At 46.1% G+C, this 12,876-nt stretch overlaps 1 protein-coding gene across 6 annotated transcripts in view; it reads right to left on the reverse strand.

Moving 5' to 3' along the window:
• The window catches only part of CCM2 (CCM2 scaffold protein), a 74,463-nt gene that overhangs the window by 46,741 nt on the left and 14,846 nt on the right, over positions 1–12,876 (reverse strand). The window contains exon 1 of one of the 6 annotated variants that reach the window (XM_025379695.1): positions 292–1,512. The exons of the other annotated variants lie outside the window; for them this stretch is intronic. Coding sequence (XP_025235480.1) covers positions 292–387 — 96 coding nt within the window. The 5' untranslated portion in view covers positions 388–1,512. Of the gene's footprint in view, positions 1–291; positions 1,513–12,876 lie in introns of those variants that run through there. 6 annotated transcript variants of the gene reach the window in all.

Raw genomic sequence — 12,876 nt, forward strand, 5'->3', positions numbered from 1 at the left:
GATGTAAATCCTGTGGCTTCTTCCTTGAGTCAAGATGGATGAATGCAACAACCTATACACCCCACCTGGAAGAGACGGCGTTTCTCCTCCATACACGCCCCTTGCCACAGGGTCTCAGATCAGGAAGCCAACAAATGAACCCTCCACCCCATCCTCCCAAAGCAGGGGTCATGGAGACCGGGCCACCCTAGCTCACAATGGGCAAGCCCTGGGAAGCAGCCATGAAAGCCACCCACAAGGGACTCACACCATCATTCTAAACGGCGCTTTCCACACTGGACTTGCACCTACCTCATTCTCCATGGAATACCCCGTGTGAAATTCTGTTTGAGGAATTTCTTTGGAGAGATTCTGGTTCCTCCTCCTCTGCCGACAGCTACTATGCATTCTCTATTCACTTCTGAATTTGTTGAAAAATATGGCCAGATGTTAGCCCTCCCTCTGAAAAAAACATGACTGAACAGGAAGACCAGAAACCACAGCTTCCTTCTGCAAAGCCACTGAAGCTGTTTACAATGTTTTAAAAGTTTAAAAAGCAGGCAGCACCCAGAAACTGTTGGCAAAATCCAAACAGTCTGCATGTACAAAAAGACACAAAGTAAATCAGCTCATTTTCCCTACTCCCCACAGCACGCGAACCCCACAGGCAGCCTCCCTGCATTTCCAGCAGAAACTCTGCAGTCAACGGAAGGACATTAATTTGAAAGTCCACCATTCTGCACATTCGAATGCCAAAGCTAAACAAGCAGACAGAAAGCACTGTGAGGGGCTACCCTTTCCTGGAGACAACAGGCCGTGCTGCTGGTGAAGACCCACGGTACCCGCCTCATACGAAGGGTGGAAACACGCGACAAGGCTGTTCCAGCCACCCTGTTTGCAGTGCTTGCTCAAAGGCAGCAAGATCTTCACAGAGATAACTCCATTCCCAGATGGGGCTTGGGCAGGGTACACTGGGCTCTACGGGTCCTCAGCCTACAGGTGCCTCTACCTGCCTCCAGGACTCATGAGTTTGAGTCAGCAGCACTTTGAAACTAAACAGGGCGCCTCTGGGCAACCTCACTTCTTTAAGGCAAATTTCCTAATCTAGAAAAGAAGAAGTTGGATCTGTTGCTGGTGAAGGCTCTTAGAACTCTGAAAATTCCAGAATGGTTTGCCAATAGGGAAGGCTACTTAATTAAATATTCTGGTTGGCCGGGTGCGGTGGCTCATGTCTGCTATAATCCCAGCACTTTAGGAGGCCGAGGCAGGTGAATCACCTGAGGTAAGAAGTTCAAGACCAGCCTGGCCAACACGGTGAAACCCCGTTTCTACTAAAAATAGAAAAACTAGCTGGGCGTGGTGGTGGGCGCCTGTTATCCCAGCTACTTGGGAGGCTGAGGCAGGAGAATCACTTGAACCTGGGAGGTAGAGGTTGCAGTGAGCCAAGAAAGCGCCATTGCACTCTAGCCTGGGTGACAGAGTGAGACTCCATCTCAAAAAACAAAAAAAATTCTGGTTAGAGTGACTATATTCACAGATCAATAAATAAACATAACAATTACAATTTTTTAAATATTAGGTTGAACCAAATCAAAGTGTTGATTTTCAACAGTGTTCTGGCTATAAAAATGGTACTTTCGCATGATTCTATTTCATTAACCTGTAACAAATAAAGTTTAATATTTCTTGATTCTGAAAAGATTGTTTCAGAATAATAATTTAGTGCTTCAATTATTATTCCATATACCACAGATGTAGAAACTGTCATAAAGTTGGAAAAGCAGCATTAGAACTAGATTCGAATCAATATCCAGTATTAACTGGACTGTCACTTTCTGTCTTTAAAAACCAGAGTAGAGTCACAATTTCAGACTGCTCCTTTCTAAAAGTTGCCTATACAGGGCAGAACCAGCTGAACCTGACCTTCAGGCAGGCTCAAAGGGAAAAAGCAAACCAGGAGTGAGATACAGAAAGAGGTGCCACTCAGCTGAGCAGCCTCACCTCTATTTTGGCTACTGCAAAGGGGAAGGGTTCCAGGGAAACAAACATGACTAAAAAGAAAACCCACATGCTCTGAACACTAGTCAACCCCAACCTTTCCTCACACTGTGATCCCCACGGCCAGCATGATAGAGAAAAGCCAAAGAGCAAAGGGGAAAAGACAGGCACAGGAACCTACATTCTAGCTAGTATACTTAGAGACACTTGAGAAGAATTGCATCCATAAAATAAGACTAGACAGCCATGAAAAAGAAAAAACGGCCGGGCGTGGTGGTTCACGCCTGTAATCCCAGCACTTTGGAAGGCTGAGGTGGGCAGATCACCTGAGGTCGGGAGTTCAAGACCAGCCTGACCAACATGGAGAAATCCCGTCTCTACTAAAAACACAAAATTAGCCGGGCATGATGGCACATGCCTGTAATCCTAGCTATTCGGGAGGCTGAAGCATGAGAATCACCTGAACCCAGAAGGTGGAGGCTGAGGTGAGCCAAGATCGTGCCACTGCACTCCAGTGTGGGCAACAAGAGTGAAACTCCGTCTCAAAAAAAAAAAGAAAAAGAGAGAACAGAGAACAAGAAAGATATCTTAGAAATTTCAAATATGACTGCCAAAATAAAAAATTCATAGAATAATAACAAGGACATAGCTGAGAGCCCAAAGAATTACACGAAGGAGAACTGTGGGGTTGGCCAATGCCTGCCTGCTGCTGATGGCCACAGCTGCAAATGTTTTACAGATGAACATTTGCCACCAATTCGATAAAGGTAATCACCAACTTTGAACCCTGATTAAGCAAAATGTTAGCCCCCAAAAAGAATTCCATTCTCAGTAGTAGAACCACATTACAAAAAATTGTACTCAATTATTATGCCTTGAATTTCATCAATAAAAAATTTATGAAAATGTGCTTTCTCTCTTATATAAGTACCTACTTAATGGCCTCAATTTTGCCCCTTGGCTCACACAGCCTAAAATATTTATTATCTGGTCCTTTACATGAAGTTTGCCAACCCTGTCCTAGAACAAAGCGAAAAGGCAAAAAGTTTAATGTGAGAAAAATTAAAGGCCACAGAAGCCAGGTCCATCAAGTCCAACAGTTTCTTTTTTTTTTTTTTTTTTTTTTGAGACGGAGTCTCGCTCTGTCGCCCAGGCTGGAGTGCAGTGGCCGGATCTTAGCTCACTGCAAGCTCCGCCTCCCGGGTTTATGCCATTCTCCTGCCTCAGCCTCCCGAGTAGCTGGGACTACAGGTGCCCGCCACCTCGCCCGGCTAGTTTTTTTTTTTTTTGTATTTTTTAGTGGAGACGGGGTTTCACCATGTTAGCCAGGATGGTCTCGATCTCCTGACCTCGTGATCCGCCCGTCTCGGCCTCCCAGTGCTGGGATTACAGGCTTGAGCCACCGCGCCCGGCCCAAGTCTAACAGTTTCTTAAGAGGAGAATAAAAGCGGGCAGAATCAAAGAGGGACACAAATATCAGAAGACAACAATGATGAACTCAATTTTATGGACAGAAAAAGCACAGTAACAAGTAGGCTGAATGTAAGAGACAAATCCTAAACACTTAGACTCATCTTCATAAAACTGCAGAATTTCAAGAGAATCTTAAAAGTTTCCAATAAGAAAATGCAAAAAAAAAAAAAAAGTATCTTTAAAAGCAGTAAGACTCAGATCAGCATCAGATGTATCACGATAAATGGGAATATGGTAATCCCTTTAAAATTCTGTGGGGAAATTAATTTAAATCTGGAAGTTAATTTAAAACCAAACTGTCAGTCAAGGTGCAGAATTGTTATTTTCACACCTGCAGTGCCTTGGGATCTTTACACCCTAAAAACCCCCTTTTGAAAAACATACTAGAGGATATACTCCCAGCAAAAGGAGGATGATCCAAGAGAGGAAAAGATGTGGACTCCAAGAAATGGTGGAACCAACCCAGGAAGCAGAGAAAAGAAATCCCAGGGTGACAATGACAGTGTTCAGCAAGCAAAGGAAAATCTAGAAGATTCCATTATGTAAACCAAGAGCCTAGAAGTTCTTGATGATAAAAACATGTTTCTTGGGCCTTGACTAAGGGCTGGCCTCGACATGCAGAGATGAAACTCCACAAAGCCTATAGGTAATCATTTAATGTTTGACTGACTGCTGAATGGTGATGCCAGAAGTTATCATCAGCTGAAGAGGCTTTGTTGAACATTATAATCAGCTGAAGAGACTTTGCTGAACTGGCTACTCAGCAGAAATCCAAAAAGTCCACACTTTAGGTGTAAGGAAAACACCCAGAACTAAATTCAAAACTGATACAGAGGCTGGGCACGGTGGTTCATGCCTATAATCCCAGCACTTTGGGAGGCCAAGGCGGGAGGATCACCTGAGATCGGGAGTTCGAGACCAGCCTGACCAGCATGGAGAAACCCCGACTCTACTACAAATACAAAATTAGCCAGGCATGGTGGCACATGCCTGTCATCCCAGCTACTAGGGAGGCTAAGGCAGAAGAATTGCTTGAACCTGGGAGGCAGAGGTTGTGATGAGCCGAGATTGCGCCATTGCACTCCAGCCTGGGCAACAAGAGCGAAACTCCATCTCAAAAAAAAAAACAAAAAACAAAAAAAAAACTGATACACAGCTATCAAAATAATGACTAAATAAAGATGCACAGAACAACAACAAAAAAAGATGTCCCAGTAATCTCACTGCCTGCTGTAATAAAACTGAACCTCATTCATAATAACAAGGCATTCTCTAGAAAAAAGCTGAGTAAACTCTACCACACAGGCAAGCCTCGTTTTTGTAAATAAATTGGGGGGTTTTTTTGGTGTTTTTTTGTTGTTGTTAGTTTTGTCTTTTGAGACGGAGTCTCGCTCTCTCGCCCAGGCTGGAGTGCAGTGGCACAATCTCGGCTCACTGCAACCTCCACCTCCCAGGTTTAAGCCATACTCCTGCCTCAGGCTTCCAAGTAACTGGGATTACAGATGCGCGCCACCATACCTGGCTAATTTTTGTATTTTTAGTACAGACGGGGTTTCGCCACGTTGGCCAGGCTGGTCTCGAACTCCTGACCTCAGGTGATCCACCACCTTGGCCTCCCAAAGTGCTGGGATTACAGGCGTGAGCCACCTCGCTCAGCCGTAAATAAAGTTTTATTAGAACATTTAAAAAAAAGAAGTTTGGGCAGGGCATGGTTCTCACCTATAAGTGGGAGCTAAACTATGGGTACACAAAGGCATACAGAGTGATATAATGGACACTGGAGACTTACAAAGCGAGAAAGTGGGAGGGAGGTGAGGGATGAAAAATTACCTACTGGGTACAATGTACACTCTTTGGGTGATGGGTACACTAAAAGCCCAGACTTGCAGGGCACGGTGGCCCATGTCTGTGATCCCAGCACTGTCGGAGGCCGAGGTGGGTGGATCACTTGAGCTCCGGAGTTCAAGACCAACCTGGCCAACATGGTGAAACCCCGTCTCTACTAAAAATACAAAAATTAGCCAGGCGTGGTAGTGGGCACCTATAATCCCAGCTACTTGAGAGGCTGAGGCGGGAGAATCACTTGAGGCCAGGAGGCAGAGGTTGCAGTGAGCCGAGATTGCACCACTGCACAAGAAAAGCAATTTACCGGAAACTCTAAAGAAAAGGCCGGGCACGGTGGCTCACGCCTGTAATCCCAGCACTTTGGGAGGGTGAGGCGGGCAGATCACGAGGTCAGGAGATCGAGACCATCCTGGCTAACACGGTGAAACCCCGTCTCTACTAAAAATACAAAAAATTAGCCAGGCGCAGTGGTGGGCACCTGTAGTCCCAGCTACTCGTGAGGCTGAGGCAGGAGAATGGTGTGAACCCGGGAGGCAAGAGTTGCAGAGAGCCGAGATTATGCCACTGCACTCCAGCCTGGGCGACAGAGTGAGACTCCATCTCAAAAAAAAAGAAAAAAGAAAAGAAAGGCCCGGCGCGGTGGCTTACACCTGTAATCCCAGCACTTTGGGAGGCTGAGGTGGGCGGATCACGAGGTCAGGAGATTGAGACCATCCTGGCTAACACGGTGAAACCCTGTCTCTACTAAAAATACAAAAAAATTAGCCGGGCGTTGTGGCAGGCGCCTGTAGTCCCAGCTACTCGGGAGGCTGAGGCAGGAGAATGGCGAGAACCTGGGAGGCAGAGCTTGCAGTGAGCCGAGATTGCACCACTGCACTCCAGCCTGGGCAACAGAGCCAGACTCCGTCTCAAAAAAAAGAAAAAAGACTGTATGATTACTGCAAACACAGAAAAGCATACACAAACAGGAAAGCAACGTGAAAGACCCTAATAATAGTTGTTTCTAGTGGGTGTGATTTTTTTCATATAATATATTTCGCTATTTTCTTCTGAGATATAAGTGTATTTTTTAGTAAGAAAACTAACAAGTTCATTTTGGAAAATACTCAAAATTTTTAGCAAATACCACTTTCACTGAATAAAAACTGTTCTCTTGAGAGGTGGGTAAAGAAAAAAAGAATAACCTTGGTTCTACTATAGAGAACAATTTGTTAACATCTACTAAAATTACAAATGCACATTTGCTTTCCCAGCAATTGCATTTTCGGGAATTAATCCTACAGATGCATTACATACATGACAGGTTAGATTAATTGTTTCATTATTTGTTAAGCAAAATGACAACCTAAAAGTCCATAGGAGGGCTGCTGTTTAAATATAGTAGCCCACAGATAAAAATGCCATTCCACCCTAAAGAAGAATAAAGAAACTATATATCTATAATGAAAGAGCTCCAAAACACACTGTCAAGAAAAAATAAACCCAAAGAAGTTCTTATTCCCTTAAGAGAGAAGTAGACTGTATCAAAATAACTCTCTCACAGACTGAGATTACGAACTCTAGATAAAATGTGAAAAACAATCTTCTAAAGACACTGGAGACGAACAAGAAATAAAAAAGAAGCTTGGAATTTATATGACCCTTGAAAGAAGGGAACATCACTGGGCAAGATGTACTTTTATATTGCTCTACTCCTGAGAGTGCGCCCCAGTCTGAGAGGAGTGGAGCAGAGAAAAAAAAGCTGCAATTTTATTGGCCTGACAGGTTAAAGGAGGATTTAAGACTGCTAAAGAAGCTGGAAATTGAGAAGGAAATATAGGAAAGGAGGAATCCACTAAAAAAGGAACCCAAAGTCTGAGTATAAGGTCCCCTCAAATCTTTGGCTGAACCCTGAACTGTGTAAGTAGGGGTGAGACTCCCACAAGCCCAGAAAGGACACAATAGCGTGAAGGTTGAAGGAGCTGGGTTGATGGCTGGGCGCAGGGGCTCATGACTGTAATCCCAGCACTTTGGGCGGCCAAAGCAGGAAGATCACTTGAGGTCAGGAGTTTGAAACCAGCCTGGGCAACATAGTGAGACCCCATTTCTACAAAAATAAAAATTAGCCAGATAGTGCATGCCTGTAGTCCTAGCTACTCGGGAGGCTAAGGTGGGAGAATTGCTTAAGCCCAGAAGTTTAAGGTCACAGTAAACTACAATCACACCACTGCACTCCAACCTGGGTGACACAGCAAGATCCGTCTCAAAAAAAAAAAGCTGAGATTTTAGCTCTCCCTAGCTGCAGGGTAGATAAGAGTTTGGAATCCAAGTCCCGCCAAGTTAGAGGGGCTTAATAAGCACCTTAAACACTTGAGGCTATCCATTTGAAACCCCACAAGGGCCACATCTTAGGAGTAAAAAGTACATTCTAGGACTAAGAGGTTTACCCTAAGAGTAAGGACAAAGATAAAAACTGATCTACCAAAACAAAGTATAACACCCAGCCAGGTGCGGTGGCTCATTCCTGTAATCCCAGCACTTTCGGAGGCGGAGGCAGGAGGATGGCTTGAGGCCAGGAGTTCAAGACCAGCCTGGGCAACATATTGAGACTCCATCTATATTTAAAAATTTTTTTTCATTAGCCGGACACAGTGGTGCATGCCTATAGTCCTGGCTACTCAGGAGGATGAGGTAGGAGAATCACTTGAACCCAGGAAGCAGAGGTTGCAAGGTTGCATTGAGCCAAGATCATGCCACAGCACTCCAGCCTGGGTGACAGAGTGAGACCATCTCAAAAAAAAAAAAAAAAAAGGGCCGGGCGCGGTGGCTCAAGCCTGTAATCCCAGCACTTTGGGAGGCCGAGACGGGTGGATCACGAGGTCAGGAGATCGAGACCATCCTGGCTAACACGGTGAAACCCCGTCTCTACTACAAAAATATAAAAAAACTAGCCGGGCGAGGTAGCGGGCGCCTGTAGTCCCAGCTACTCGGGAGGCTGAGGCAGGAGAATGGCGTGAACCCGGGAGGCGGAGCTTGCAGTGAGCGGAGATCGCGCCACTGCACTCCAGCCTGGGCGACAGAGCGAGACTCCGTCTCAAAAAAAAAAAAAAAAAAAAAAAAAAAAAAAAAGGCCAGGCGCAGTGGCTCATGCCTGTAATCCCACCACTTTGGGAGGCTGAGGCAGGCAGATCATCTGAGGTCAGGAGTTCGAGACCAGCCTGGTCAACATGGCGAAACCACATTTCTATTAAAAATATAAAAATTGGCCTGGCATGGTGGCGCATGCCTGTAATCCCAGCTACTTGGGAGGCTGATGCAGGAGAATCACTTGAATCTGGGAGGCAGACGTTGCAGTGAGCCGAGATTGCATTACTGCACTCCAGCCTGGCGACAGAGCAAGACTCCATCTCAAAAAAAAAAAAAAAAAAAAAAGATATTCTTAAGACTGTCAAATATCAAATAAGGCCAGGCGCGGTGGCTCACGCCTGTACTCCCAGCACTTTGGGAGGCCGAGACGGGCAGATCACGAGGTCAGGAGATCGAGACCATCCTGGCTAACGCGGTGAAACCCCGTCTCTACTAAAAAATACAAAAAACTAGCCGGGCGAGGTGGCGGGTGCCTGTAGTCCCAGCTACTCGGGAGGCTGAGGCAGGAGAATGGCGTGAACCCGGGAGGCGGAGCTTGCAGTGAGCTGAGATCCAGCCACTGCACTCCAGCCTGGGCGACAGAGGGAGACTCCGTCTCAAAAAAAAAAAGACTGTCAAATAAAATAAAAGACATTCAATACAACAAAAATGACAGGTAACTTCTCAAGAGAAACAATGGATGCCAGAAGATAATGAGTCTTCATCTTTAAAATGCTAAAAGAAGCTAGCAATGGTGGCTCACACCTTAGGAGGCTCAGGCAGGTGGATCACTGGAGGACAGGAGTTGAAGACCAGCCCCACCAACATGGTGAAACCCTATCTCTGCTAAAAATACAAAAAAAAAATTAGCTTGGCGTGGTGGTATGTGCCTATAATGACAGCCTCCCAGGAGGCTGAGGCAGAAGAATCACTTGAACCCAGGAGGTGGAGGTTGCAGTGAGCCAAGATCGCGCCACTACACTCCAGCCTGGGTGACAAAGCCAGATTCCGTCTCACAAATAAATAAAGAAGGCCGGGCACAGTGGCTCACGCCTGTAATCCCAGCACTTTGGGAGGCCAAGGCAGGTGGATCACAAGGTCAGGAGTACAAGACCAGCCTGGCCAAGATGGTGAAACTCTGTCTCTACTAAAAATACAAAAAAAATAGCTGGGCGTGGCGGCAGGTGCCTGTAATCCCAGCTACTCAGAGGCTAAGGCAGAGAATTGCTTGAACCCAGGAGGCAGATGTTACAGTGAGCTGAGATCGTGCCACTGCACTCCAGCTGGGGCACAGAGCAAGACTGCGTCTTAAATAAATAAATAAATAAATAATGCTGAAAGAAAACAGTCAACCTAGAATTCTATATCCTGTAAAACAGAGGTCCCCAACCCCAGGCCACAGACTGGTCTAGGTCCATGGCCTGTTAGGAACCAGGCTGCACACAGCAGGAGGTGAGCGGAGGGCCGGCGAACGTTACCAGCTGAGCCCCGCCTCCTGTGAGATCAAGGGCTGCATTAGATTTTCATAGGAGCACAAACCCTGAACTGTGTGTTGGAGGGATCTAGGTTACGCGCTCCATGATCCGAGATGGAACTGTTTCATCCCAAAACCTTTTCCTCACTTCAGTCTATGGAAAAATTGTCTTCCACGAAACCGGTCCCTGCTGCCAAAAAGGTTGGGGACTGCTGATGTAAAACTATCCTTCAAAAATGAAGATGAAATGAAGATATTTTCAGATAATAAAAGGTGAAACAATGTGTCAGACCTTCACCATGAAAAATTCTAAGCAAGGTCTTCAGGCTAAGATCTAAAAGTAAAATCCTAAGCATCCCAACTGACTGAACAAAGCCTGTTTTGGTCCCAGCCATGACAAGACAGCTTGGGACACACCTCGTTATATTCCCTCCCTGTTGTAGTTCAGGCACAAGTGACCAGCATTAATGTTAAAATAGAGACCACAAAACTGACAGAATGGACTCTGTGGCAATAAAATACCAAATTATATGTGTTCATGAAGATCATGGGGGAAAAAAGATACCAAATTACAAACAAGACCTACGACCATACCGGGTAAGGATTCAGCCATACAGTCTTACTCTTCAAGATCAACTCTGTTCTAACTGCCACAGGGTTTTTCTTTTTCTCTAGCAGCCAAACAAGCACTGTCCTGGATAAGCAATAGGAAAACAACTGCAGCTCACCACCAGATGCCAACTGACCTCCTGGTCCACAAGCCAAAACTATAGCTGTGACTGGATAAGAGACTGACTTCAGTAACTCTCTCCTGACAAGAAGACCACCAGTCATAGACTGGTTTACAGAGGCTGTGCACGTGAGTGCCCTGTCTCCTTGCTTCACCTTTTGAGGTATGGTGCCTGAATATAATGCTGTCTCCACCTCAAAGTGAACATGGAATGCAAATAACATGCCTGTCTGGAAAAATAACTGTCAGATACTATGCTTAGTACCTGGGTGATGAAATAATCTATACACCAAATCCTCATGACAAAAGTTTACCTATATAACAAACCCACACATGTACCCCTGAACCTAAAAGTTCGTTGAAAAATGTACGTTTGGGCCAGATGCAGTGGCTCACGCCTGTAATCCCAGCACTTTGGGAGGCCGAGGCAGGTGGATCATGAGGTCAGGAGATCGAGACCATCCTGGCTAACACGGTGAAACCCCGTTTCTACTAAAAATATCAAAAAAATTAGCCAGGCAAAGTGGCTCACACCTGTAATTCTAGCTTTGGGAGGCCAAGGCAGTCAGATCACTTGAGGCCAGGAGTTAGAGATCAGCCTGGTCAACATGGTGAAACTCCATCTCTACCAAAAATACAAAAATTAGCCAGGCGTGGTGGTGGGCGCCTATAATCCCAGCTACTCGGGAGGTTGAGGCAGGAGAATCACTTGAACCTGGCAGGGAGAGGTTGCAGTGAGTCAAGATCGCGCCACTGCACTCCAGCCTGGGTGACAGAGCAAGACTCCATCTCAAAAAAAAAAGAAAAAAAATAAAGATGCATGTTTGGGCCAGGCACAGTGGTTCATGCCTGCAATCCCAGCACTTTGGGAGGCTGAGGCGGGTGGATGACCTGAGGTCGAGTTCGAAACCAGCCTGACCAATATGATGAAACCCCGTCTCCACTAAAAATACAAAAATTAGCCAGACCTGGCCGGGCGCGGTGGCTCAAGCCTGTAATCCCAGCACTTTGGGAGGCCGAGACGGGCGGATCACGAGGTCAGGAGATCGAGACCATCCTGGCTAACACGGTGAAACCCCATCTCTACTAAAAATTACAAAAAACTAGCTGGGCGAGGTGGCGGGTGCCTGTAGTCCCAGCTACTCGGGAGGCTGAGGCAGGAGAATGGCATGAACCCGGGAGGCGGAGCTTGCAGTGAGCTGAGATCCGGCCACTGCACTCCAGCCTGGGTGACAGAGCAAGACTCCGTCTCAAAAAAAAAAAAAAAAAATTAGCCAGACCTGGTGGTATGCGCCAATAATCCCAGCTACTCAGGAGGCTGAGATAGGAGAATTGCTTGAACCTGGGAGGCGGAGGTTGCAGTGAGCCAAGATCGCGCCATTGCACTCCAGCCTGGTGTGACAAGAGTGAAACTCCTTCTCAAATAAAACAAAATAAATTGCATGTCTGTTCACTACACATGCATCAGAACCCCCTCCATGAATATTCATAACTCCTCCTATAACCTGTTGAATATATATACTTGGTCAAACCGTTCAGCACAAATTCCTGTTTCAACCTCCTCCTCTGAAGTGCCTACCTTTCAGGCTCTGCCAAAGGCTATGCTTCCCAGCCTGTCAGATGGCCAGCCTACAGGTTGTAACTCTTTGTAAGAAATAAAGTATCCTTTCCAAATATGTACATCTCTTGAATTTTAAGTTGACAAGGCCAAAGGTAAATTATTCCAGATACAGTGGCTCACGCCTGTAATTCCAGCACTTTGGGAGGCTGAGATGAGCAGATCATCTGAGGTCAGGAGTTCACGACCAGCCTGGTCAACATGGCGAAACCCCATCTCTACCAAAAATTCAGAATTAGCCAGGCATGGTGGCGCATGCCTGTAATTCCAGCTACTGGGGGGGCTGAGGCAGGAGAATGGCTTAAACCCAGGAGGCAGAGGCTGCAGTGAGCCAAGATGGCGCCATTGTACTCCAGCCTGGGTGACAGAGCAAGACTCCATCTCAAAAAATAAAAAATGGTTAAGACTGGCCAGGAGTTGTAGCTCAGCCCTGTAATTACAGCACTTTGGGAGGCCAAGGTGAAAGGACAGCTTGAGCCCAGGAGTTCAAGACTAGCGTGGGTAACATGGCCAAAATAAAACGGTTAAGACAGTAAATTTTATTACATGTTTGCTTTTTTACTGTAATTAAAAATTAAAATAGGCGGGCGCGGAGGCTCATGCCTGTAATCCCGGCACTTTGGGAGGCTGAGGTGGGCAGATCACAAGGTCAGG

The sequence above is a fragment of the Theropithecus gelada genome, chromosome 3 (assembly GCF_003255815.1).
Source record: "Theropithecus gelada isolate Dixy chromosome 3, Tgel_1.0, whole genome shotgun sequence".
In the NCBI taxonomy this organism is placed as follows: domain Eukaryota; kingdom Metazoa; phylum Chordata; class Mammalia; order Primates; family Cercopithecidae; genus Theropithecus; species Theropithecus gelada.